Source organism: Podarcis raffonei, chromosome 2 (assembly GCF_027172205.1).
Source record: "Podarcis raffonei isolate rPodRaf1 chromosome 2, rPodRaf1.pri, whole genome shotgun sequence".
Classification (NCBI taxonomy): Eukaryota; Metazoa; Chordata; class Lepidosauria; order Squamata; family Lacertidae; genus Podarcis; species Podarcis raffonei.
Window position 1 is genome coordinate 38,056,081 of NC_070603.1, and position 25,959 is coordinate 38,082,039.

The 25,959-nt window shown below is 43.1% G+C and overlaps 1 protein-coding gene and 1 pseudogene across 1 annotated transcript in view; both read right to left on the reverse strand.

The window, feature by feature from the left end:
* Positions 1-25,959, reverse strand: part of TNRC6C (trinucleotide repeat containing adaptor 6C) — a 419,247-nt gene that overhangs the window by 374,159 nt on the left and 19,129 nt on the right. Inside the window, exon 2 of the mRNA XM_053376050.1 lies at positions 13,231-13,296. Coding sequence (XP_053232025.1) covers positions 13,231-13,296 — 66 coding nt within the window. The remainder of the gene's footprint in view (positions 1-13,230; positions 13,297-25,959) is intronic.
* LOC128408880 (NADH dehydrogenase [ubiquinone] 1 alpha subcomplex subunit 3-like) lies at positions 3,344-3,610 on the reverse strand (annotated as a pseudogene).

Consider the following 25,959-nt stretch of genomic DNA (forward strand, 5'->3'; position numbering starts at 1 on the left):
TGGGCCAAAACAAACAAGATGAATTTTAACAGGGATAAATGTAAAGTATTGCACTTGGGCAAAAAAAAATGAGAGGCACAAATACAAGATGGGTGACACCTGGCTTGAGAGCAGTACATGTGAAAAGGATCTAGGAGTCTTGGTTGACCACAAACTTGACATGAGCCAACAGTGTGACGCGGCAGCTAAAAAAGCCAATGCAATTCTGGGCTGCATCAATAGGAGTATAGCATCTAGATCAAGGGAAGTAATAGTGCCACTGTATTCTGCTCTGGTCAGACCTCACCTGGAGTACTGTGTCCAGTTCTGGGCACCACAGTTCAAGAAGGACACTGACAAACTGGAACGTGTCCAGAGGAGGGCAACCAAAATGGTCAAAGGCCTGGAAACGATGCCTTATGAGGAACGGCTAAGGGAGCTGGGCATGTTTAGCCTGGAGAAGAAGAGGTTAAGGGGTGATATGATAGCCATGTTCAAATATATAAAAGGATGTCACATAGAGGAGGGAGAAAGGTTGTTTTCTGCTGCTCCAGAGAAGCGGACACGGAGCAATGGATCCAAACTACAAGAAAGAAGATTCCACCTAAACATTAGGAAAAACTTCCTGACAGTAAGAGCTGTTCGACAGTGGAATTTGCTGCCAAGGAGTGTGGTGGAGTCTTCTTCTTTGGAGGTCTTTAAGCAGAGGTTTGACAACCATATGTCAGGAGTGCTCTGATGATGTTTCCTGCTTGGCAGGGGGTTGGACTCGATGGCCCTTGTGGTCTCTTCCAACTCTATGATTCTATGATTCTAAGTCTCTGTACTCAAGCAATGGGAAGGGGCCACCATCAACTTTTAAAATGGGATGGGGGAGGGGTTGTTGTCTGGGAAATTACAAGACAATTGGTTTAACATCTGTTTCAGGAAAACTGGTGGAAAGCGTTATTAAATATAAAATTGCCAAGCATACAAAGGAAGGGTGTGGAACCACCAGACCATGCCCCTGATGAGCCCAGACACACATCAACATCTGGTGAAAAGTCACACCCAACTTGATATATGACATATGGGGCAGTCTTACCACTGATCAGCTGATCAGTAGCATCTGCAAAGCTTCATGGAAAGTGCTACCTCTAAGGCAAGCATGAGCACCTGTACCTCTCATTAGAAATTAACCACTGGAAGGTGATAGACGATATTTATCTCCACCAGGAAAAGCAGTTCAGAATTAACACATCTGATGGGATCACATATCTTCTGAGTTAGCCAAAGCAGACACTGGGCTGCAATTTGTAATTAAACTCCCTCAGCTAATGATACTGCATTACAAACCCAGATCAGTTTAATTACAAAATGCTGTCACTCTGAGTCCTATTATAACAAGTAGCAAACAGATGCATATGCCTTGAGTCCCATCAGCTGGGAAAGAAAGAAAAAGTGACCCACCCCTCAATATGTTTAAATGTGAAACTGATACGAAGAGCTGCACGCCATCACAGCAGGAGAGCTAAAAACAGAAAACCAAAAATATATAACTTTTGGGAGGGGGTTGGGGAGGTCACTAATTAGACAAGAGGATACTGACCATGTAAAATGCAATTTTGTAATGAATACTTATGTGATGGGCTTTTCTCTGAGATTAGAAGTAGACAATCAAATCACGGCAAAAGTGAAGGCGCCCTTGGCGGGGGGGAACAGTTTGGAAGACAAATGCAATTATACCACAAATATGTGCACTGCTATATGTTGTATAAGAGAAAGGCTCAAGGAAAACTGGGAATTAAATTTTATGGGGAGGGAGCGGAATCTGCTCATGCTTAGTAAATCTGCCATCTTAATCATCATGTATATATTCATTTGAACAGGATCTTGAAAGTTTAAGCATTGTCTCTGCCTTGCTTTATGTTTCCCTATCTACAGTAATACAAGCTGTTAACAATCTGATGTTAGAACTATGCTGAGTGCCCATTTATGTTGGTCTGAAACAAATACGCTGTTCCATATTCATGAAGCTTCCATTCTGTTTGCAGAGTAAATATGACAGCAAATTGAATTTAAAGTCTTGAGTCCTCAGTTAAGAATTTTCACATTCAAAACAATGAATTTTCAAAATCTGAAACATATAGCTATGGGAATTGTCCAAATACTGACATGTCGGATGCTTTGTACATGTGAAAGCTGGAATGGCATAGCAACTAAGGCCCAGTGCAGATGTAGCAATAGCAGTCTCCGAACCATGGTTTAGGAGACTGAGAATTTGGTACATATACATACATACTCCTACTTCCTTTCTGACCATGAATCCCCCCCCCCAACATTCCTATTTATCATGTCTACACCAGGATTGACCAGAGCTAGCTTTAATCATGGCTTAAAACTTTCTAACCCTAGTCCCAAAGCTAAACAGAGTTATCATCAGCCTTGGCTAGTCTCAGTAGATTCTCGAAGTTGCACTATAGCTACCAACAACTGTCAGTGGCGTGTGAGGAAGGGCAGAGTCTCAGTGATGCCTTTCTGATAGTGGTGCTGGGGCTAGCCTGGATGGAGATGAGGTGAGAAGAGATACTGGGTTTGGTAGCATGCGGACACTGCTGCCAACCTGAAGTTCCCCCGACTTCACTACCACCACCACCACCTGACCCCACTTGACTGCATCTCCTTCCTGGCAAGCAAGAGCACTGCTACCAGCAAGGCACCACTGCCACTTTGCTTGCCATGTGCTGTTGCTATTCCTAACAGGGAAGGGATGGGAGAACTTGTAGAGGGTGGAAGAATGGGGCGGGAGCACATGAGCCCACAGCATACTCCTGGTTGCTTAACAATGGTTATGAGACAGGCACATCTGCTCCAACTATAGGAGCAGGGTATGTGAGCCAGGAAGTACCCAGGTTAAGCCTCACCTCAAGTTATAATCTTTCTGCCCCATGTACAATACTCATTGGTCTGCTTTACAAATGTGTTTTAAGGATTGTTCCAATAACGTACATGGAGGACTTTGCAAAAGGCATTGTATAAACACTAATATCATGACCTACCCCCAAAAAATCATGCTTGACATTGAATAAAATGCATTTTCAAAGTTTTGAAAAAACTATCCAATGACCATATTCAATCGAATTTTTTTAAAACAAACACACTTTCCACTCTAGGTAGCTTTGGCCTTAACATGACATTATGATTCCCAGTGACCTGGCTTTCTTCACTACGTCAGCACAAGGTGGAACTGTAAAGCAGTTGACTGTGTGGTTTTTTAAGTTAGCAAGTTTATTATATCCTGGAAATGTTACACATGTGCACAAAAGAGCAGAGAGCAGTGCGGGCCTGGGTTGCCGCTTCAGTGGTAGTTCTCTAGGTCTGTTCATCACAACAACCTGTTCTTTAGCCATTCAAGACTTGACCCTTCCTTGTCACAAGAGTGGGAGGCAATATCTGGCATATTGCCATCAGCCTGAACCAGAACCGGATATGTATATGATACAGCCTGGTTGATCATGGCGCTGTATTTCGTTAAGGGAGTGACCCATGGTCCCAGCAAAGCCATAAAACCAATGCCGAAAGAAAGAACGACAATTTGATCCTTTTACCATGCATTTTTCAGAAACAGGATCATTTTACTCAGTGCAGTCATCTTGGAAGGTCAGTTGACTGCATTTTAGGCCAACAGACAGATTCAAAAAGCAGGTTTCTGCCTCACCTGTAATTCTGAACACTATGTCAAGAAGAAATGTTTGAAAAGACACCGATCTTCCTGCAAATGCAAATAATTGCGATTCTATTAGAGGCAGAAGGTGTGGGAATACCTCACCATTTTGAAAGATGCTCACAGGCATCTGCTAATGGAATTACTCTAAAATAAAACTTTCAGGGCCCCTCCCTTTTGGGGGGTGGGGAGTGGCAAAAATCTTACAATTGAAATGAAAATGGGCTGGTTTGCAGCATGGAAAATGGGGGTTAAAACACACACACATACACACCAGAGAGCCGTATTTTCAACTGATCTTGTGCTTGCTTCTGTGTCATAAGATTTATTCCATCATTAATCACTGCCCTTCCTTCATCCATGTTAAATATAAAAATGATTAGGAAAGATCCCCATCATGGTTAAAAAAATAATTAGCTGCTACATCATGTTGCACACATTCAGACAGAAAGGAGTGATTAAATTAGGAATATTAAAACCCCATTAATCTGTGCTCAACTTAAGCTCTGCTTGTTCATCTCACTGTGGCACTTATTATTTCTGACACTGAAAGATATTTGAATTACTAGCTGAAACAAGGTCACTATCAGAAAGATGTCAGGTCAGCAATTAGTCAAAGGTGGGAGAAGCTCCCCGAACTGAGTCATGCTTGACATTCCACAAATGTGTCAAGATCTCCTCACTTCTCAATGTCGTTTGGGGGAAGCAGGTCACTTGCAGGAACCTAAGAGCATGCAGATAGCATTAGGAGCTAGCTATTACAGAGCTGCATTTGACACTGGTTGACAAAGCCTATGCAAGCACACAGTGGTCAGGACACTAGCTGGTGTCCTGCAGCTAGCTGTGGCTGTTCACTTGCTACACTGAAACCTGTGGGACTTTTGTATGCACAATGCTCTTCCCCAATGCACATGCCAAATGCTCACTTTTGGCTAAAAGCAGCATGCCCCAAAGAGGGTGGCACAGAGCTATTCACCAGCAGTACCTTAAATACTTCATACGTGCAAGTATATGAGTGGGGGATGTCACTGGGGACAGCCTGTTGCAAACATTTGTCACACTCTCTTGGGAAAGATTGAGGGCACGAGGAGAAGGGGACAACAGAGGACAAGATGGTTGGACAGTGTTCTCGAAGCTACGATGTCAGGGGACTGCCTTCGGAAGAGGGGAGGGAGGCAAGGGAATACAGAGAACGTCCTACGCTTCTGAGGAGCAGCTCCTTGTCCAGCGGTGGGGAAAGCCACAGTGGAGCAGAGAGGGAAGGGGGGAGCCAAGCGAGGAGAGGGCTCGAAGATGCTGCTGAGAGCCCAAGTGCCTCACGTAACCCGGCTGGCCAAGAGGCACACACGCCACTTCCATCACCCAGCCTGCGCAGAGGGGAGGGGAAACGCAAGGAGGGGAGGTGGAGATTTGGGGTGTCTTCTTATATTGGGGGAGAAGTCAGAAGAGGCCACTCCTGGATTCTGCAAGTGACTAAGACAGACATGAACTTTGTGGTTCTGCACTGTAAATAGTTTTCACCAATAAAAACTGTAAAAGACAGGTCGGAGTCCTGCCTGGTTACTCACGAGCAACCACCACCAGGACCTGACAGCTGAACATGAGTTTGACCAAACTGCAGGAGGCAGGAGAAGACAGGAGTGCCTGGCGTGCTCTGGTTCATGGGGTCACGAAGGGTCGGACACGACTAAACGACTAAACAACAACAACAAATCACTCTGAGATTACTTTCAAAGGAGGCTGGGGCAACTCAATGGACCAACACTAGAAGCTGCCACTACCTTTTTGCTTTCCAATCAGCTGGGTGGTAGTACCTTGGTATCTACAAAGAGCCACAAGTGAGCTGACTGGTGCTGATCCTGTGCTGCACACCCTACTTTCCTACATAGGATGCTGCCTTATTATAGTCAGATCATTGATATGTCTATACTGACTGGCAGAAACTCTCCAAGGCTTCAGGCAGGAAGTCTTTCCCAGACCTATATTTATTTATAAGGTTACAATTATAAAAACAAGTGAACAGAAAAACCATCCCAGCTGAAGCAAAACAGTGATTCAACAGAACAGAAAGAATAAATAAATAAATAAATAAATAAATAAATAAATAAATAAATGCCATGATGCACCTGCCGAAGCACAACCAGATGCCTTCACCTGCCCCAGCTGCAACAAAACATGTCTCTCTCATATTGGTCTCTACAGTCACAGCCAGCACTGTAATTCTCCAATGGTTTGAGTTCACCCTTGATGGCACACTTTTCCATTGTGTCCCAAGAAAGACAGATGGCAACAACAGAGGGAACCAAATTTGACATATCCTTCCATCCCTACAGATAAGGTAAAGCCATGGACTGCCAGGGTGTGGGTGTGAGAAGAGAAGGAAAAAGGTATCCACCATCTCTGTACTATGTGAAATCCATCTCCCAGAAGTGCTCATTTTGAAGCATAAGACTGTCAGGGTGGCTGGAGACTGAAATCAACTGAAATGGTACCACACAGATTTTATTATAGCTGCTCTTCCATTTAGAGGGGAGCTCAGGAAGTGGTGGTTATTGAAACATCCCACCCCCTCCACATTCTGCCCCCTCTTGATCTACAAAAAAACTAATTTTTTTTTTATAGGGTTAGGACTCCCAGGCATGGCCTGCACTCACTCTGGTACTAGGGAAATGGCTCAGTGGCAGCTTCTTACGTGATGTTGTGCTAGGACAGCTTCTCTAAGGCTGCTTGGGGGGAAAGGGACTGTGTACACTCCAGTATTTGGCTCTGCTCAAAAGAATCAATGTGAAGAGCACAACCCTGAGACATCTGTGTATAAGTTAGCAATGGGTGAGCCATATATGGCTAGTCTTGGCTTGATTCAGAGGTAAGCCAAGCTTGGGCTTATCCATACTTCCTTTCATTCCACTCCCTTCCCCACAGGAAAACCACTTCAGATCAAATGGCAATCTCGGTTTTCTTGGATTGCCATTTGTCACTAGGAATGGATTTTTCTTTGCTTAAGGTAAAGGGACCCCTGACCATTAGGTCCAGTCGTGACCGACTCTGGGGTTGCGGCGCTCATCTCGCTTTATTGGCCGAGGGAGCCGGCGTACAGCTTCCGGGTCATGTGGCCAGCGTGATTAAGCCACTTCTGGCAAACCAGAGCAGCGCACGGAAACGCCGTTTACCTTCCCACTGGAGCGGTACCTATTTATCTACTTGCACTTTGATGTGCTTTCGAACTGCTAGGTTGGCAGGAGCAGGGACTGAGCAACAGGAGCTCACCCTGTTGTGGGGATTCGAACCGCCAACCTTCTGATCGGCAAGTCCTAGGCTCTGTGGTTTAACCCACAGCGCCACCCACGTTCCTTTTCTTTGCTACATGGCACTTATTTCCCTGCTGGTAAAATGTCACATGCGACGTGTTTCTGTTAACTTTTAGAAGGCAGAAAGAGGCAGGAGGAGTCTGAGTTTCTGAGTACCCTGCTGATCACCCTCATCAGCCGGGGCCAGTCCCTTTTGTTCACTTCCAGTGTCTACCTGTCATGTGCTAAGGGGGAGCCTTTGGCAAGAGGGAAGACATACTTGCCACCTTGATTTACAGCTACCAGCATGCAAAGAGTTCACTCAGGATCCCAGCTTCCTATCAGGAGGCCACCTCTCTTAAGCTATTTATTTGAAGGCCTGCATTCCTGAAATTGTAACTTCTAGGGCACCTCAACATAATGCATAACACAGCTGGATGCTATAATTTTTTCCCCTTTGCACCTCCTCCACTTCCTTAAAATCCATTCCAAGTGACTGACATTTGCTGAGTGTATTTATGCAGCCCCTTCTAATCCCTTCAGAATATTAAGACTGCATTACTTTGTCTTTGGTTACATTAACTTCAATTTTCCTTATGAGTAAGTATTTGGTGAAAAATTAATATAGTGAAGTTGAAAAGAATCTTATGATGGGAAAAGACTAATTTTGTCTCGTGGCTGCTCAGATACCAGAGTATACTGGGGTTAATGTAATTAACTTACAATTTTAGCCTGGGTTGTGTACATACACTGAATCTCCCGGCTGGAAACAAGATTAGATTTTATTACACTATATATCCTGGTTATCTTCACCATGCCTACGATATTACTTCCCTCAATGACTTCAAGGCTCTTTGCTGCAATGAAAATGCAGAACCATCTGGTACAGAGCCCATGCAGTTTATTTAAGGATTTAATTAAGTGCTCTAAATGGAGAGCTTCTCCGAATTAACATTTTAAATGTGACTTATTGCAGGTTTAATATTGTCTTAATGCCAACCTGGGAAACTCCGTAGCCAAGTTGTTGACGTTTAAATTGAATTCATTTGGGTGGCTCCAGGGGGACTCATTAATTAATCTAAACAACTAATGGGGATTGGTTCTGACTTTTGATGAAGATTATTTACAGAGACAATTTGCTGTGAATAAAGAGTCACAGTAGGCATATGTTTAATTGAATTCTTTTTTTTTAAAAAAGGACATCTCATTGTCTTTAATATCAGGAATGCATCTTATGAGAAAGCTTTGAAATGCCATGAAAGGAAGGATGGCTGGAAACTTCCTCACTGAGTGCTAATAACAAAGGGAATGGGTAATTACATTTGCCTGTGTAATTTGCAGCTTGTAAGGGGACAACAGGTCTGCCTCGTTAATAGCATAAGCAGGAAGAATTATGTCCTACGGGCAGCTTTTGGGTGGTAATCTGACTTTATATGTTTTACTTAACAGTCATGAATTGTGAGGTTGAAGGAACCTGAAGATCATCTAGTCCAGGATCTTGTACTGGAGCAACACTCACCATCCTCACCCCATAGGAAATTCCCCAACCATCAACGGGTGGTACTTTAGCAGGTATGTTGGGACAGTGCCTTCTCAGCAGCAGCACCAGAGGAGAAGGTTCCTCTATAACCAGGCCTTTAGGCTGATTGAACATTCTATGGCCTTTTAAACTGGGTGATGGAGGGTTACTGTTTTTGGTTTTCGTTATGTTATGTATTATACTGTAAATTGCCCTGTGAACCTCGGATGAAGGGATGTATATTAAACAAACAACAAACAATACAACAACTATTATGTGGCAGCCAACAAAAGAAAGATGGGGCAAGAATAAGGGTGGAATAACGACACAGCAAGAAGAATCCTGAACTGATACAAAAGAGAAATATTCATCCTAAAATATTCCATTTCTCCTGAGAAGGTTTCTAGACATCTGAATATGGCATGGTGCAGAATCACAGAGAAACCCATGTGTCAATCCTTTTTCCTTTGTCTTCCACCTTCCACCATACAATGATTGTAGTGCTATGTGACTTTGAACCAGAACAATGCCTTCTACCAACAACAGGGATGCCAACTTGAATAAAATATTGTGGGGGCTCAGGTAAGCCCTGCCCTGCATAACTGATCACATGACGCAGTGCACACACACCATTTGAATGGGAATGCCCATCAACTTTATGGGGGCCCAGCCCCCTCAAATATTTTATTGTGGACGCAAAAGCCCCCATGCCCCCTAGGAGTTGGCTCCTATGTTGGGCAATGACATATACTGTATTTTATGGCATAGAAAGTGAAACTAGCAAAGTTTTATTCTTTAGTCTTTTTTAAAAAGAAAAATATACTTTTACTATTATTCTACTGCAGTCTCTGGCATTCATTAAACAATGGTCATCTACTCCTGGGTTCAGTCTAGTTCAGAGATGCAACTCTGTCCAGATGTCATACTTCGCTATTTTCAGATCACATAATAAATATCCTTTCATGGGACTTGATGGCAGTTTCAGATGGCTGTAGGTGAGCAGCTTATTTATTTGTTTTGGGAATTTCCTGTCCTGTCCTTTTACAGTAAAGACAGCACTTCTTCAGCAAAGGAAGTCTGAATAACAATGTTAAAAGTTTTAAATAGCTGGTGGAAGACTGGTGGAGAGGGGGTCCAAAAAGCCCTCTCAAGGAATGGAGGACGAAGAGGCTCTCTCTCAGCTGTCTTGAAAAATCTGCCAGATTTGGGACAGAGAAGAGCACCCCATCAGGTTTTAGGGCAGAATAGTAAAGGAGATGACTAACCTAGACCTAAGATATCTCTATCTTTAAAGGTAAACTCCATTCCCTTGAATTGTGCCAGAAAGAAATTGGTGGCCACTGTTGTGAAATGGGGGTGATAAGCTCCCACATGCAAGTACCCACTAACCACCTTGCTGCTGCATTTAAGCATTGCACGGGAAACTTGGACTAAAGTATCTCCCATTAGTTCCTTCCACTCCCGAGAATGGTGTCATAGCATATTTATGTATCTGGCTAAACTGGAAAAACCAGTCCACCCTTTCACCAGCTTCTTCCATAATAACAATGAGATCCATGTCCATCACAACAATGGTTGTATGTAGCAGCTAGAATTACTAGTATCCATTTCTATGGTTTCTTTTTCTCACTGTATATGTGGGAGAGAGGGTGTACCATTTGGGAATATGCATGCATGTATGCAGAAATAGCCTCAGCCTTCCCAAACCATGGGTGCACCCACAGTGCTGGTAAATTTCCCAATAGGCAGGGTAGCGGTGACTATCCAAATAGGATGGGTAGACCAAGAGGAGCATCGAACAGGGAGCTGGGGTTGAGGGGTAGGGGAACAAAAGTGCAGCCTTTCTGTCTCAGCTCTCACATCTCTTCTCAGTGTTTAAACAGAAAGGATGTGCAGAGGGGCATTCTTAGGAGGATTCCTGAAGTTTGAAACAGACAGGCCTTCTTTAGAGACAAGCCAAATATCAAGTATGTTTTGACTGTTTTTCTTCCTGTCTTCACTAGCTCCCAATAGGGTAAGTGTAAGCTGGCATTAGCATAAATGCATTATGTTTCTCCCCCAATGACTATCTATATTTACATTTTGTTCTGAAGTATTTTTCAGGCCTTGAGCTGTTGGGGAAGGAGAAAACAAATGCTTTAAAACTTCCAAGCCAGCTATCTGCACTGGCTGTGGGGACTCTGGTGCATTGCTCCACTTCTCCATGCATTTCCAAAGAGGGAGCCAGTCTGCAGAAGCATCCCACAGCACCGACTTATCAACTCCCTCTGCTGAAAGGAATTGAAATCCCCATGCACACAGCATCCCCATGTGATTTTTAGAGCTCACACAGAGTGCCAGGCCAACTGAATAATCAGAAATTTGAGGACAAAAAAAAAGGGGGGGGCGGGGAATTTGCCCCACCAATTTTCAGTTAGATACAATTGTCTTGTGTATCAGATAACAATTCTACAATACCAGCCTTCCTTTAAAAAAATAGCAAATCTGTCATGACATAAATGGAGTAGAATCCAATTAATCAGATGGAACTTTTGAACCCCATCACCTTCCTACGACATGGAACTTGGACATATGTAAGGAAATAAGCCCAAAGACAAAAAGGTCCAGATTTCCTGTGTGCATTGTTCTTCTACATTTATTTTTATACCAAAAACAGGTTTGAACAGCTCCCAAATTCCACTGCTTTGTACAAGCTTTGCACAAGCTGCATGCTAATGTAGAATAGAATTGATGGGAGAAAAAGCATGCATAGTCATTAAGTCAGATGCAACTAGAGCAGCCAGCCCTTATCAGCATGGTGGGATACTATCAAGAACATTGCTAGATTCTCTCAGAGATCCACAAAGGAACTCTTTTATGCAAACACCTCCAGCGGTAGCTTTTAAGCATCTGACAGTCAGAGTGGTAAAAAATTATACATTCAGCTGGGTTTCCAGGGGAGAGTTATTGTGCAGTACATCGGAAGGGGGGAGAGCATCTTGATAATAATAATAATAATTTTTTAAAAGAATAATTTACAATTGTCACAGGAAGGGGGGGGAAGACTGTTAGACTTTGAGGCAAGATCAATTGGGCATTTAAGGAGGATTGGAAATGGTTTTCTGTCTGGTACCCCATAATATGTTGACAGCAAAATGCTCCAGTTTCATGTGAAAGTGGCTTACAGAAACAGGGAGATCCTATACATAAAGTCATCTAAAACAGTAAAGGTGGGATTTGGGGTTTTGACATCTGAGATAAGAAGCATACTTTATTTTCTTTGGAACTGATGGTGTAGAACAGGGGTGTCTAAATGCTTCGGAGCTACAGCTCTCATAATCTCTGGCCATTGGGCCTCCTTGCTAGCTGGGGAGATGGGAGATGGAGTCCAACAAGATTTGGAGGACCACATCTATGTTCAAGAGTAGATAACATGCTAGACTAAAGAACAAGCTTTCAAAATGAGTGGCCTCCAGCCTTCATAGGTCCCAAGGTAAGCAACTAAACCAGAACGCTGATAGACTGTAAAGTCAGACTGTCTGTTGAGTCTGACTCTGAATCCATACAAAATGTTACACTTACAAAAAGTTACATTACAACAGCTTCTCTGCAGTGTTCTTCTTGGAAGTTTATGACTACAGTGGTACCTCGGGTTAAGAACTCAGTTCGTTCTGGAGGTCCGTTCTTAACCTGAAACTGTTCTTAACCTGAGGTACCACTTTAGCTAATGGGCCCTCCCGCTGCCGCCGCGCCACCGCCAAGTGATTTCTGTTCTCATCCTGAAGCAAAGTTCTTAACCCGAGATACTATTTCTAGGTTAACGGAGTCTGTAACCTGAAGCGTCTGTAACCCAAGGTACCACTGTACCTGTTTATGCAACCATAGATTCCTGAGATCATTTAGTACCACTAAGGTCATTCAAAGTCTGGTCTCTTGCTTATAGCATACTGTATGCTAAAACCATTGTGCAAGTGGAAAACACAATTCTGACATAAGAATAAAATAGGTAGTTCACATTCTATATAATCTTTAAATACAAAACTTTCAAATCATTGTTCAGCTACATTTCCCATTGTGGGATTTGGCCTCTACTATTTCTATGTAGCACATACAACTGCATAGTTCTTAAAAATGCACCATATCTATATACCCCTATTTCAGGAAAATTATGCCTCCTTAATTAGTCTGCTATGAGTTAAGGAAATCGCCACCCCAATAAAAAGATCACAAGCATATATATTTTTATCTCAGAGACATCTTGACCATTCCTGTGGGGCTGACTGTTACTTTAAGCACCATGTAATGTATATACAAAAGGGATGCGGGTGGCACTGTGGGTTAATCCACAGAGCCTAGGACTTGCCGATCAGAAGGTCGGTGGTTCAAATCCCCGGGACAGGGTGAGCTCCTGTTGCTCGGTCCCTGCTCCTGCCAACCTAGTAGTTCGAAAGCACATCAAAGTGCAAGTAGATAAATAGGTACCGCTCCAGCGGGAAGGTAAACAGTGTTTCCGTGTGCTGCTCTGGTTTGCCAGAAGCAGCTTAGTCATGCTGGCCACATGACCCGGAAGCTGTCTGCAGACAAACGCCGGCTCCCTCGGCCAATAAAGCGACATGAGCGCTGCAACCCCAGAGGCGGTCACGACTGGACCTAATGGTCAGGGGTCCCTTTACCTTTAATGTATATACAAGAAAAGGGGGTTGGGTTTTTAAAATACAATGATGCAACAATGAAAGCATGTGAAGCAAATTTCAGAGACTGACCTTTCTGTTCTCATAGAGATCCTCGTTTTCTTTGGTTTTATATTCACATGTAGCTGTTTCCATGTCCTAGGAAAAAGAAAGAGTGCCTTCATATTGTTGTCAACTATTAAAAATGCAGGTAATTGAGCTGTGGTTGTGTGATATCCAGATAAGTGTCTGTTATTTTGGGGCATTTGTTAACAGTTCAGGAACTGTCATATTCCGAAAGATCAATCACCATTCAGTGTCAATAAGCTGTACAGTACTTACATCCTGTTTTTTAATCAGGTATGGCTAGTTTCTACAAAGAAATATATTGAAAACAGTTGTGAAATGAATTATTCTGTATGATTAAAATTATGGTTACCATTTAGAAGTCCTAAAAGAATTCAGTTCATCATATCAGCAATCCACAAGAAGAGACTAAGCTTTTGCTGTCCAAGGGCTGCAATGAGAGTTTGTCACCCATATATGATGGGTATCTTTATGTGACTAAGTTATTTCTACATTTTTGTGTGGTTCTTGGATCACTTGTATTCAACATCAGAAGATATAGACTTCTATGTATAAGTGCAACCTTTCTGGACAGGCACATGTAGGTACTTTTTGCTTTGCCTTGGGTTCACTAAAGATGCATAGCTATACTTGTTTTCCATCCCTAGTTATCATAATAACATTGCTTGCACAGCTAACAGCACTACAGCAGCACTCAAGGCCAGCATTGTGGACACAGCCAAACACAGAGAAGGTGAAGTCTGACCTGGCACATTCACAGCTAAAGGTACCACTTTTTGGTGGTGTTTGCCATGAACTTAGTAATACATTTTCCAGGGCATCTATAACCACAGATTCACTGAGTTAGATACAATATATGTATTGTTTTGCTATGTTTATCCTTTCCTTTCTTCAAGGAATTTAAAATGGCATAGAATATATGGGGATTATCCCACTGTATCCTCACAACCACAGGGTATATTTGTCTTGCATTTGTATTTATTGTTTTTATTTGGACACTTACTGATGTGTGGTTGTATGGATGCTTTAGCTGAAATTCCTGCATTGCAGGGGGTTAGACTAGATGACCCTTGGGTCCCTTCCAACTCTAAGATTCTATTATTCTATGATTTATAGATCACTGTCAGCTGCCGTTAACTTTTAGGAAAGGCAGGACACAAATATTCAAAATAAAAAAAACAACCCAGTTTAGGCTGACAATGTGTATGACTGGTCACAATTCACTCGGCGAGACTCATGGCTGAGTGAGCAGGAAGTCAAACCTAGTTCTCCTTGGTCTTAGTCAACTAAACACCATATCAGGGCTACTATCTTACTAGGGAGTAAAGCCAACCGCTGAACACAATGTGACGTTTCTAAGTAAACACGCATTTTGAATAAACATACACTGTGGACAAGACTTTTCTATTTCTATATGGTATTTTCCACAGGGCTGCACCACATGAAGGACTTTCAAGCATCCAAACCAGGCCCTTGCAGGAAAATAGAAAGACAAATAATTGAAAATAGCCAATTCCCACCAGCCCCAGCCTGCATGGCCAAGTGGCAGGGAGTAGTCTAACAACATCTGGTTCTGTATCTCTGCCTTACATGTTTGCTGTAAGTATTGTTGAAACACTGACACATTAATGCTAAGAATTAATCTCATCCTTCAGTAATGGCCTAAAAGTCACAAATGTCAATTGTAGTTTTCTACCATTCTTTAGGTGCTTTTAGTTTATTTGTGGCTCTCATTCCATTGGATAACTCACGACTGCTAAGAATGTGTATAAGAATATGTGGAAAATATAGATATATGAGCTATTTCGTTGACCTTCAACCCAGTGGTACCCTGAGTGTATCAGTGGTGGAAACTTGCTAATCATATGTCATTTTGCTTTAGTGCATGAACCCAGAGTTTGAAGCCGCTTAATTCCCTTCAAGATGTGAGATCTTTCTTTCTCTCATTGGATGGGTTAAACATGTGGTCCTCTCTGGTTGGTTGGCATTTATCTGTCCTAGAAGACAACGGAACAGTGCGTCTTGGGGGTGAAGTCAAACCGTTAGAGAATTACAGTGCCTGCTGTGGCTGTAGAGACTGATATGAGAGATACATGTTTTGTTGCAGCTGGGGCAGATCAAAGTGTCTAGTTGTGCTGATGCAGATACGATGGCGTTTCTTCTTTCTGCATTCCTCCCAGCGGTCATTCCTTCTCTGGTCATTGCTGTGGATACACATGACTGATTGTTTCCAGGCACTGTGGATGTCTGCAAGGGATTATCACATGCTGGGGTTAAAGTTGCCAGCCTTCATGTCATCTCTACTCCACTGAAATCAATGGGCTTTAAATGTGCTTTATTTTGACTGGGTTGTGCCGTTTGTTTGGAGAGAAAATTACTCTAGTTAGCTGAGGTATAGCAGGCATTCCTCAATCTGCTTTGATAACATTTTACATCCCTCTCCCCAGCATGTGATCCTTAGGTTAATTTCAGAAAACAAGCCATATTATCTCAACAGGAGCTTGTTGGCCTCAACAATTCACTTTTATAATTATTCACAAAACTACCATGATTCAATTATTACAAGTGGAAGTCAGTATTGCACACTACTTAATTATAAGGCACAAGCTTACAAGAGCAATAATGCAGGTGTGCAATGATACAGAAGGAAGAAACTATAAATTTCACAAGCTTTATGTTACCAATACCTTCAAGGTCCTGTAAATCAGGGGTTGCAAATGTGGTGCCCTCCAGATGTTTTTGGCTATGATCTTACCCAGCCCCTGGGTATTGGCTATGCTGGCTGGGGCTAATGGAGAGTTGTAGTCCACAACTGAACATAATGAAAAGTTCTAGGGTATGAGACAAGTGATTTGATGGAATTGTTATATTAAAAACCAGATTTCTACTTGGGCAGCTTCAAAGTAGCTCATAGACTGACTGCCCTCCCAAAATAACTTTAGCATTTTTGGATAAAACTGGCACCATTTACTTTATTTTATTTCCACCCATCTCTCTGGAAGAATTTCTGATCATTTCTGAGTAATCGAACAAAGTTCTAGATAAGAAAAGGTATAGTCCAAGGCAGAAATTCTGAAGACGAGGGGTCAGTTTCCTGGTAAGAGAGGATATGAACAGCATCCTGGGCACCATAAGGGAAGACTTAGCAGCACCAAGGATGGTCTCTCTAGCTGATTTTAGACAAGCAACTGGTAGTATGAATCAATTGTTGCTCTTCCACTTTTAGCTAAAAACAGACTTCAAAAAACATTCTACACTACTGGGATTGTTGCGCTTTTCCTGTATGTGCCTCCTGCTGCATTTCATTCATACCTGTAGCTGCGGTGCTGCTGCTGTGGGTGGGAAAGGTGCAATTTACCTGAGTGGCCATGCGGGATGTGGGGGAGTGATCCTTAAATTAAACCAATACATTATATATTTAGCACTAAGCACTTAATAATTTAAGTGTGATTGCCTGTTGATTTATATTTTTTTTAAACTGAAGTATTTAACATTTTTTTGGATTGGAAATATAATCTGGAATATAAATTGGGAATGGGGGGAAAAACTACATTGCTAAAATGGCAATTCAAATGAGTTTTTTGTTTAGTTTTTAAACAATACACTAGAATTCTGGTATTAGGTCAGGATAAACAAAATGAAAAGTTGTAGCTCAGTTGTAGAGCATCTGCCTTGCCTGCAGAATGTCTCAGATTTAATTGCCAGCATCTCCAGGCAGGGGTGGGAAATACTTCTACCTGAAATTATGAAGAGCTGCTGCCAGTCAGTGTACAATACCAAGCTACATGGACCAATAGTCTGCCTCACTTTAAGTCAGCCTCCTATTTTTCCCAAGAGCAGGCTTTCTTCTTTTCCATGCAATGCATAACCAGTTTATGGCACTAATTGTCATAAGATGCAGAGATGGCAAATTCTAGATGCTGCCTGAGGACAAACACCACCAGAGTCTGCCCATTCCTGAGACTGATGGTGAAGATACCCCTTCTCACAGCAGTTCCACATAAACGGTTTCATAAGTGATATACACTCTGAATCAGAATGCCAGTCCCAATCTCCTCTCCAGTTTCTTGCAGTCAAGACAGACTAGCAGGATCAGTCAGCGTGGAAGAAAGAGCTAGCTGATGTGATACCCAAAAGGAGATGGTTGCTTTAGACCAGGGGTGGCTAACTTGTGGCCATCCAGATTTTGCTGAACCACAGCATCCATCATCACTGACCTTTGGCCATTGTGGCCAGGTCTGATGGGAGTTGTAGTTCAGTAACATCTGAGGGGGGGCACATGTTAGCCATTCCTGCTCTAGACCCCACATCTGGAAGCAACCTCCTACTTGCCAGCTATTCTTGCTTTTAAGAGGGGAATTTTCTGTCATGAAATGCTACTTATCTGAATTCTGGGTGCTTTGCTGGCCCAGTCTTTTCTTTCTTTGCATCTTATTCCTCCTCAGCAGCTTATTTATTTGGCCAACCCACCCAGAATGCCCTAACCCAGATGTTTCCAGAGGGGATGTCTGAATAAATGAAGCCCCAGTTGGTTCTATCAGCTCACTTTTCCCCTTCCTTGATAAACCAGAGACCCTGGGGAAACCCAAGGTCATCTTTAAATTAGCTTTTTTAACTCTAGATGGAGGGGGTGGGGAATCAGCTCAAGAAATCAGGCTAATATTGCTTTATGAGGCACACTGAGTATTTCTGGGAGTTCAGCTTGCAGGGGATATTGTACAGCAAGTCACATCTATTGTGAGTCTTAAGAAAGGTGCCTTGTTTTAAAATTTAGCAAGAAGTTGAGATAAGAAGAGAAAGAAAGAAACTATGGAAAGATGGTACAATTTTTGGATGGTGTTTGTGTGTGTTAGTTAAAACAGCCACAATTCATACCAAATCAGCATGCATCAACTTCCTTTCCTAAGTCATTTTTGAAGCTGGGGGGGGGGGGGGGACGACGGCGACGCAGGATCTGATATAGCTAAAATTTAAACATAGCAAAATAAAATAAACTGCAGCCTTTTCAAATATTATCTCACAGTTCACTGTGTACCCTCCACCCTTTCTCCTCATGGCAAGACCAACCACTGCATAAAAATGCTTTTCATCATTTGCAAAAATTTGATGCCCAAAATAGCCCCCTGGTTGCCTTAGCAACTAGCATTTATTTCCCCTCCTCCCCTTCCATTTCTCTCCCCCCCCCTTTACCCTTTGCATATTGCTGCATATTTCTATCATCTCTTTCCAGGCACAGTTCATAAACACGGCTGCATAATAAAGAATGTTATCACCAATGACTTACAGCCCAGCTGCTGCAAATAAGATATGAAGTGGCAGGGAAATACAATTTCATGCAGCTAGGACAACAGATTGATAGGGTGCCCTTCAAATTTGATGCCACTTCTTTAAGTCTGTCCAAATTAAAAAAAAAAAGTTGGTTTGCTCTCCTCCTCCCCCTTTCCTTGGTAGCAATAGACAATAAAGGCGAGAGATAATTCATAGGGATTCTCATTACGTCTGGAGCAACCTTGCCCTGAGATATTGACAATTCAAAGAGATGCACGTTTCTTCTCCCCTCTGCCCTGGTTCTCCGGCTCTCCTTCCACACTGAAACACTTATCCATCTAGTCTGTGCACCTTTTTAATTTAAATATTGTCCCTTTCAAATTATTGTTCAGACTCAGGTTTCTTGGGGGAGGTTTGCCATAGACAAGAGATAAAATAAAATCCTTAACTCCCACTATCACCACCTTCAAAGTTTGATTTGATTCAAGAGATATGAAAGCTACAGATTTAATGGGAAGAGATCTCAGGGACATTGTCTCTGTCAAAGAGAAGAGAGAGGAGATTGCTTCTCAAGGATGCCTCCTGGCAATTGCTTGCTGATGGGATGCCCTCAGCATGAGGGTTTGGACATTGATCTGAACAGACAAGAGTTATCATCCTGGTCCTTTATGGCACAATCATAGGGCCATTAAATGCCATTGAAACACAGAGTTGCCATTCCAACAAAGAAGACTTGCTACACACTGGAACGTTCCTGAGAAAAGCATCCATGAATTAGTATTTCATTTGAAAGAAACTCATCTTGACTTTGTATTAATTGTTTGTTTGTGCAAGTGTAATACAGTCATGTAGATAACTTTTTTATGGGAGCATCATGTGGACCTCTGATCATGCAGATCTACAAAGGCATCAGATAGACAGATGCAGGGCAGTAGTAACCAATGTGGCAGACTGTAGTTAAGTACTATGACTCCCATCAGCCCCTACCCCATGACCAACAGTGAGGAATAGAAGAAGAAGAAGAGTTTGGATTTGATATCCCGCTTTATCACTACCCGAAGGAGTCACAAAGCGGCTAACATTCTCCTTTCCCTTCCTCCCCCACAACAAACACTCTGTGAGGTGAGTGGGGCTGAGAGACTTCAGAGAAGTGTGACTAGCCCAAGGTCACCCAGCAGCTGCATGCGGAGGAGCGGAGACACGAACCCGGTTCCCCAGATTACAAGTCTATCGCTCTTAACCACTACACCACACTACACCATAGGAACTGTAGTACAACAACATCAGAAGGGAACCACATTGGCTATCCCTGATGCAAGGTGTGATCATGGGGCAGGCTGGATATGGAGAATAAAATGGGAGAGGGGAAACCCACTTTGGGAAAGAGAAGATTTTCAAGCCTGGCTGCTAAATTTAACCCAATGACCTACATAGACTTCATTCTGAGACTACATAGCTGTCTAGGAAGGAGGTGAGGCTTGCAATCAGGGTGTTATCTGGGGCAAGCTTCACAACATGCAACATCTTAAAGTGTATCAGGTACATATAATTATAATTTTCTTATATTTGGATCCCACCTTGTTTCTATCACGGAACTCAAGGTGATATACTTGGGGTTCCCAAGCGGTCTCCCATCTAGACTTTAACCAGATCCACACCTGCTTGGCTTCAGCAAGGTCTCAGGTGCCTTCAAACTATACTAAAAAATAAATAACTTTACAAAAGGAAGTGACAGTTTTTTCATAAAGCATGTTCCCTGTATGGTAATTAGAATTGGCCTGTCTAAACAACTATCATCCTTTGTGTTCAAATTATCTGTATTTTGAGTACACTCAGTCATGATTGTGTTCATCAGTGGTCTCAAACAAACTACAGATCTTTCTATTTCCCTCCCTATTTACAATCTGATGAGGCATGCAAGTTTTGATGACCACTGGCCACTGGATACGGTAACTCTGGAAAATTCAAAAGATGTGTATTTCAGGGTTTCCGGCTATGTCACAAGTCAATGGTGGTCGTTCCTCACTGCCCTCTGTGGGCAACAGGGAGGTTCAGGCAGGGGAAAGCCAGGATTTATGAGGCAAAAAATTTGGCAATGTTCTCCAGTGGAGTCTGGGGAGCTCACCGCATCCCACTGTGCCACTTAAGCCCATGTCTGCCAACCTGACAGGCAGAATGGGTGCAACCTGGGAGTGTGTCCCTGCCATGGATGAGCCTCTGTCTCTGGCATGATTTGTGCTTGGTTCCTCCTTAATCTGTAATATTGGTGTTAATCAAGAGGAAATGTTTCTGCTTGTAGGTATGTTTCAACCAATCATTAACAGTTCCTATTCATGCTCATGCTCATTATTTGAACATGGGGACAAACTTCAATTGATAATGAAAGCCTTTAGCGTTTTCCCCTGATTATGTCATGATAGATAGATGATAGATGACAGATAGAGAGGAGTTCCAATCTTGCAGAAAACAGCCCCTGGATAATCAAGGGGCTCTGACTCCATTTCTCTCGCTTCCTTAACAGGTGGTAGTCTGCTACTGCCAGGTACCTCAAGACATGGTTTTCAGATGCATTAACTACTCAATGTAAGCATACAAACCCTCCATATGAGGGATCTGTCATTTGTTGGATGTCAAACTCAGCCAAGAGCATAAGGTCAAACAGATTCCTCACTGGCCTTGCAGACAACTTCATTGTCCAGAAAGTGGGAGAAGCAACAAGAGGAACAGCCATTTTAGATCTGGTCCTAACCAATGTTGATGACCTGGTTAGTGGGGTAGAAGTGGAAGGATCATTAGGCGCAAGTGATCATGCTCTTCTGAAGTTTACTATACAGCAGAAAGGAGCAGCCAAGCATACTAGGACTCAATTTCTTGACTTTAATAAAGCCGACTTCATAAAACTTAGGGAAGTGCTGGGTGAGATCCCATGGACAGTAATACTAAAAGGAAAGGGAGTTCATGATGGCTGGGAGTTTGTTAAGAGGGAGATAGTAAAAGCACAACTTCAGGCAATACCAATGAGACGGAAACATGGAAGGTGCCTAAAGAAGCCAGGGTGGCTATCTAAAGAACTTTTAACTGAGTTAAGATTAAAAAAGGATGTGTACAAAAAATGGAAAAGGGGGGAAACCACCAAAGAGGAATTCAAACAAATAGCCAGCACGTGTAGACACAAAGTCAGAAAAGCTAAAGCACAGAATGAACTCAGACTTGCTAGAGAGGTTAAAAGCAACAAAAAAAGGCTTTTATGGGTATGTTCGTAGCAAAAGGAAGAACAAAGAAACAGTGGGGTCACTCAGAGGAGAAGATGGTGAAATGCAAACAGGGGACACAGAAAGGGCTGAACTCCTCAATGCCTTCTTTGCCTCAGTCTTCTCCGATAAAGAAAACAATGCCCGACCTGAAGAATTTGGAGCAAATGATTCAGCAGAGGAAATACAGCCCAGAATAACTAAGGAGATAGTACAAGAATACTTGGCTAGTTTAGATGTATTCAAGTCTCCAGGGCCAGATGAACTGCATCCAAGAGTATTAAAAGAACTGGCAGATTTGATCTCAGAACCACTGGCAGTCATCTTTGAGTATTCTTGGAGAACAGGCGAAGTCCCGGCAGACTGGAGGAGGGCAAATGTTGTCCCTATTTTCAAAAAGGGGAAAAGAGAGGACCCAAATAATAACCGCCCAGTCAGTCTGACATCAATACCAGGGAAGATTCTGGAGCAGATCATTAAGCAAACAGTCTGTGAGCACCTAGAAAGGAATGCTGTGATCACCAATAGTCAGCATGGATTTCTGAAAAATAAGTCATGTCAGACTAACCTGATCTCGTTTTTTGACAGAATTACAAGCCTGGTAGATGAAGGGAACGCAGTGGATGTAGCCTACCTTGATTTCAGCAAGGCATTTGACAAGGTGCCCCATGATATTCTTGTAAAGAAGCTGGTAAAATGCGGTCTTGACTATGCTACCACTCAGTGGATTTGTAACTGGCTGACTGACTGAACCCAAAGGGTGCTCATCAATGGTTCCTCTTCATCCTGGAGAAGAGTGACTAGTGGGGTGCCACAGGGTTCTGTCTTGGGCCCGGTCTTATTCAACATCTTTATCAACGACTTGGATGATGGACTCAAGGGCATCCTGATCAAATTTGCAGATGACACCAAACTGGGAGGGGTGGCTAACACCCCAGAGGACAGGATCACACTTCAAAACGACCTTGACAGATTAGAGAACTGGGCCAAAACAAACAAGATGAATTTTAACAGGGAGAAATGTAAAGTATTGCACTTGGGCAAAAAAAAATGAGAGGCACAAATACAAGATGGGTGACACCTGGCTTGAGAGCAGTACATGTGAAAAGGATCTAGGAGTCTTGGTTGACCACAAACTTGACATGAGCCAACAGTGTGACGCGGCAGCTAAAAAAGCCAATGCAATTCTGGGCTGCATCAATAGGAGTATAGCATCTAGATCAAGGGAAGTAATAGTGCCACTGTATTCTGCTCTGGTCAGACCTCACCTGGAGTACTGTGTCCAGTTCTGGGCACCACAGTTCAAGAAGGACACTGACAAACTGGAACGTGTCCAGAGGAGGGCAACCAAAATGGTCAAAGGCCTGGAAATGATGCCTTATGAGGAACGGCTAAAGGAGCTGGGCATGTTTAGCCTGGAGAAGAGGAGGTTAAGGGGTGATATGATAGCCATGTTCAAATATATAAAAGGATATCACATAGAGGAGGGAGAAAGGTTGTTTTCTGCTGCTCCAGAGAAGCGAACACGGAGCAATGGATCCAAACTACAAGAAAGAAGATTCCACCTAAACATTAGGAAGAACTTCCTGACAGTAAGAGCTGTTCGACAGTGGAATTTGCTGCCAAGGAGTGTGGTGGAGTCTTCTTCTTTGGAGGTCTTTAAGCAGAGGCTTGACAACCATATGTCAGGAGTGCTCTGATGGTGTTTCCTGCTTGGCAGGGGGTTGGACTCGATGGCCCTTGTGGTCTCTTCCAACTCTATGAGTCTATGATTCTATGATTCTATGATTCTATGGATGCCACAGGGCCACATGGACTAGCTCCACCTTCTGGCACCAATGTACCCAGTTACCATGTGCCCACCACCCAAGCATTCCAGCAGGGCCAGCCCACCCATGAGGTAAGGTGAGGCAATTGCCTCATATGGCAGAAGCCACGGGGCAGCAGATCCTGGTATATTTCTTTATTCCCCACCTTGTTCCTGGTGTACCTTTTCTTCCCTGGCGGGAGGGGGGCACAATTCTGTGCTTTGCCTCAGGTACCAAAATGTACTAGGCTGGCCCTATATTCAGGCAGTGTGAGAAGGGACCCTGCAAGAACACCAAAGGGATATCATGATTAGGCCAGGGTTCCCTCTCACATGTATACATTACTAGAACCCCTTCCCATGCCAGATGAATGCATGGACAGTAGGGAATCCATCACCAGGCAGAACAGCAGGGAGGGAAGGCTGGCCCATGCAGCTCTGTAACCTCATTTACATGTTCTTTCATGACCTGAGGATTTCCTGCCTATGTAAACAGAGTCCCCCTCCCAATTAATGATTTTGTAGAGTTTTGATATAAAACATCAACAATGCATTAAATAAAATAAAATCCATTTATGCTGTCCACACATCTTCAGCTCTCTTTTTCTTCCTTCTCACAGCAATAAAAAATAAATTTGAGGTTGTTGACTCAAGATAATAACCTCAAATTAAGAACTTAAAAACAACAACACACAATCCCCAATTATCCTTTATTTTGTAAGCAATTCTTTTGTCAGATGTAGAGAAATGGGAAAAATCCAGATTCAAAGCTAAAGCTCCCCTGGAATGTTGCTTTGAAGACAGCTCTGTCTCTGCATAATAGCAGATAATAGTTGTAGGCAGAACAATGCCATTATGTGAAAAGTGGAAACAGGTGAGCTTTGTCAATTTTGCTTCTGTGCCAAAAGGGGCATCTTAGCCATGTAAAAATCTGGAGGGGGGGCGGGACATGCTGCGTGGAACTGGAGGGATCAGCTCTCTCTATGCCAATACCCCTTGGTAATATTGAATACCTATTGACTTCTGAGGCTTTGACATGAGTTGGGTGTGGCAGCTCAGTTAAATTCTCAGAAAATAAGATCTACAAGCCCATATAAAATTCACCAGCATCAGGAGGGTAACAGTGGTTCCAGAAAGAAGGGAAGGCTCCTTCCCATTGCTGATTCCTTTAGAAGGGAAGTTTCATTTGCTACCTGCAGTGATCCCCCAGTCCTGGTGCAAATGATGTGGGCAGGGGGGTAGGTTTGCTTTATTACCCAAGCATAGACTTGTAGTCTGAGATAAGTTAGAGGGGGGCTCTTCTATATGTCAGATTTCAAAATGGCATAAGTGATAGAAGAGCTGCTGAGACGCTTAACGAAGGAGCTGCCCATTAGCACAGCCAACCTCCCCACACCAAAAAACCTCAACTGTTTTGCTTACTGGAGAGACAAATCACCGTTTACCTGGCAGAAGGACAATATCTGAAAAGGGCTAGAATGCACAGTCCTATGAAAGCTTTCTCAGAAGTCTCACCAAGGTCAACTTGAATCCACAATTCTGCTTACCATATTTGTCATAGCAAGTGTTCCATCCCTCTCTGCTGAGCATGGAGAGGGGACCCCTAGCCTACCTGCCCAGCTCCAAGATACAGTTGCTCTGTGGGCTCAACTGTGGAAACAACCCTCAACCCCCTCTCCAACTCCAAACTAGAACCTTGCAGGGAGACATGGGCATTGTCCCTAGCCACATACAGAGGCACAACAACACAAGGTTAGACATCAGAGACAAGGGGAAGGGTGAGGTCCTGGTGACCACAAGTTTTGGCTTTCCCCCCAAAGCCAGTCAAAATTTGTGGAGCCCTGTCCGCAGGCTACCTCACTAAGGAATACAACCAGAGATGGATAAGCGAAAGCACACCTCAATTCAACAGTCTAGGCATTGCAGGATAATTTTCTCTGAAGAGAATACCCAGGCTCTCCAATCCTAGCCAAAGTCATTATTGGAGCAAGCTGCTGCCCTGCGTGGAGGCCAAGTTCAAGAGCACAGCACCTTCATTTCCTTGAATAGCAAAACCCATTTATCTTTTTTCCCCTTGAGTAAACAAACAAGCCACCCACCACTACCACCCTGTCCTATAAATGCCCCATAATATACAGTATCCAAAATGTACATTTAATTCCATCTTTGCTAAAACCTTAAACCCTACTGACACCATAAAACATCAGTGGACTGCCGGCGATGATTGTCTCTCATAATTGAGGAGAACATTAAGGCAAGAGGAATTGTGCTGAAAAATGACATCTTATCTATTTCCTCCCCACCCTTGCTCTCTATATGCCACATTTTTGTCATTGCAGGTCATACACCTGCTCCCTACTTCATAATACACAGAAGTGATAAATGCTTGGATGAACAGATTACTGGAGG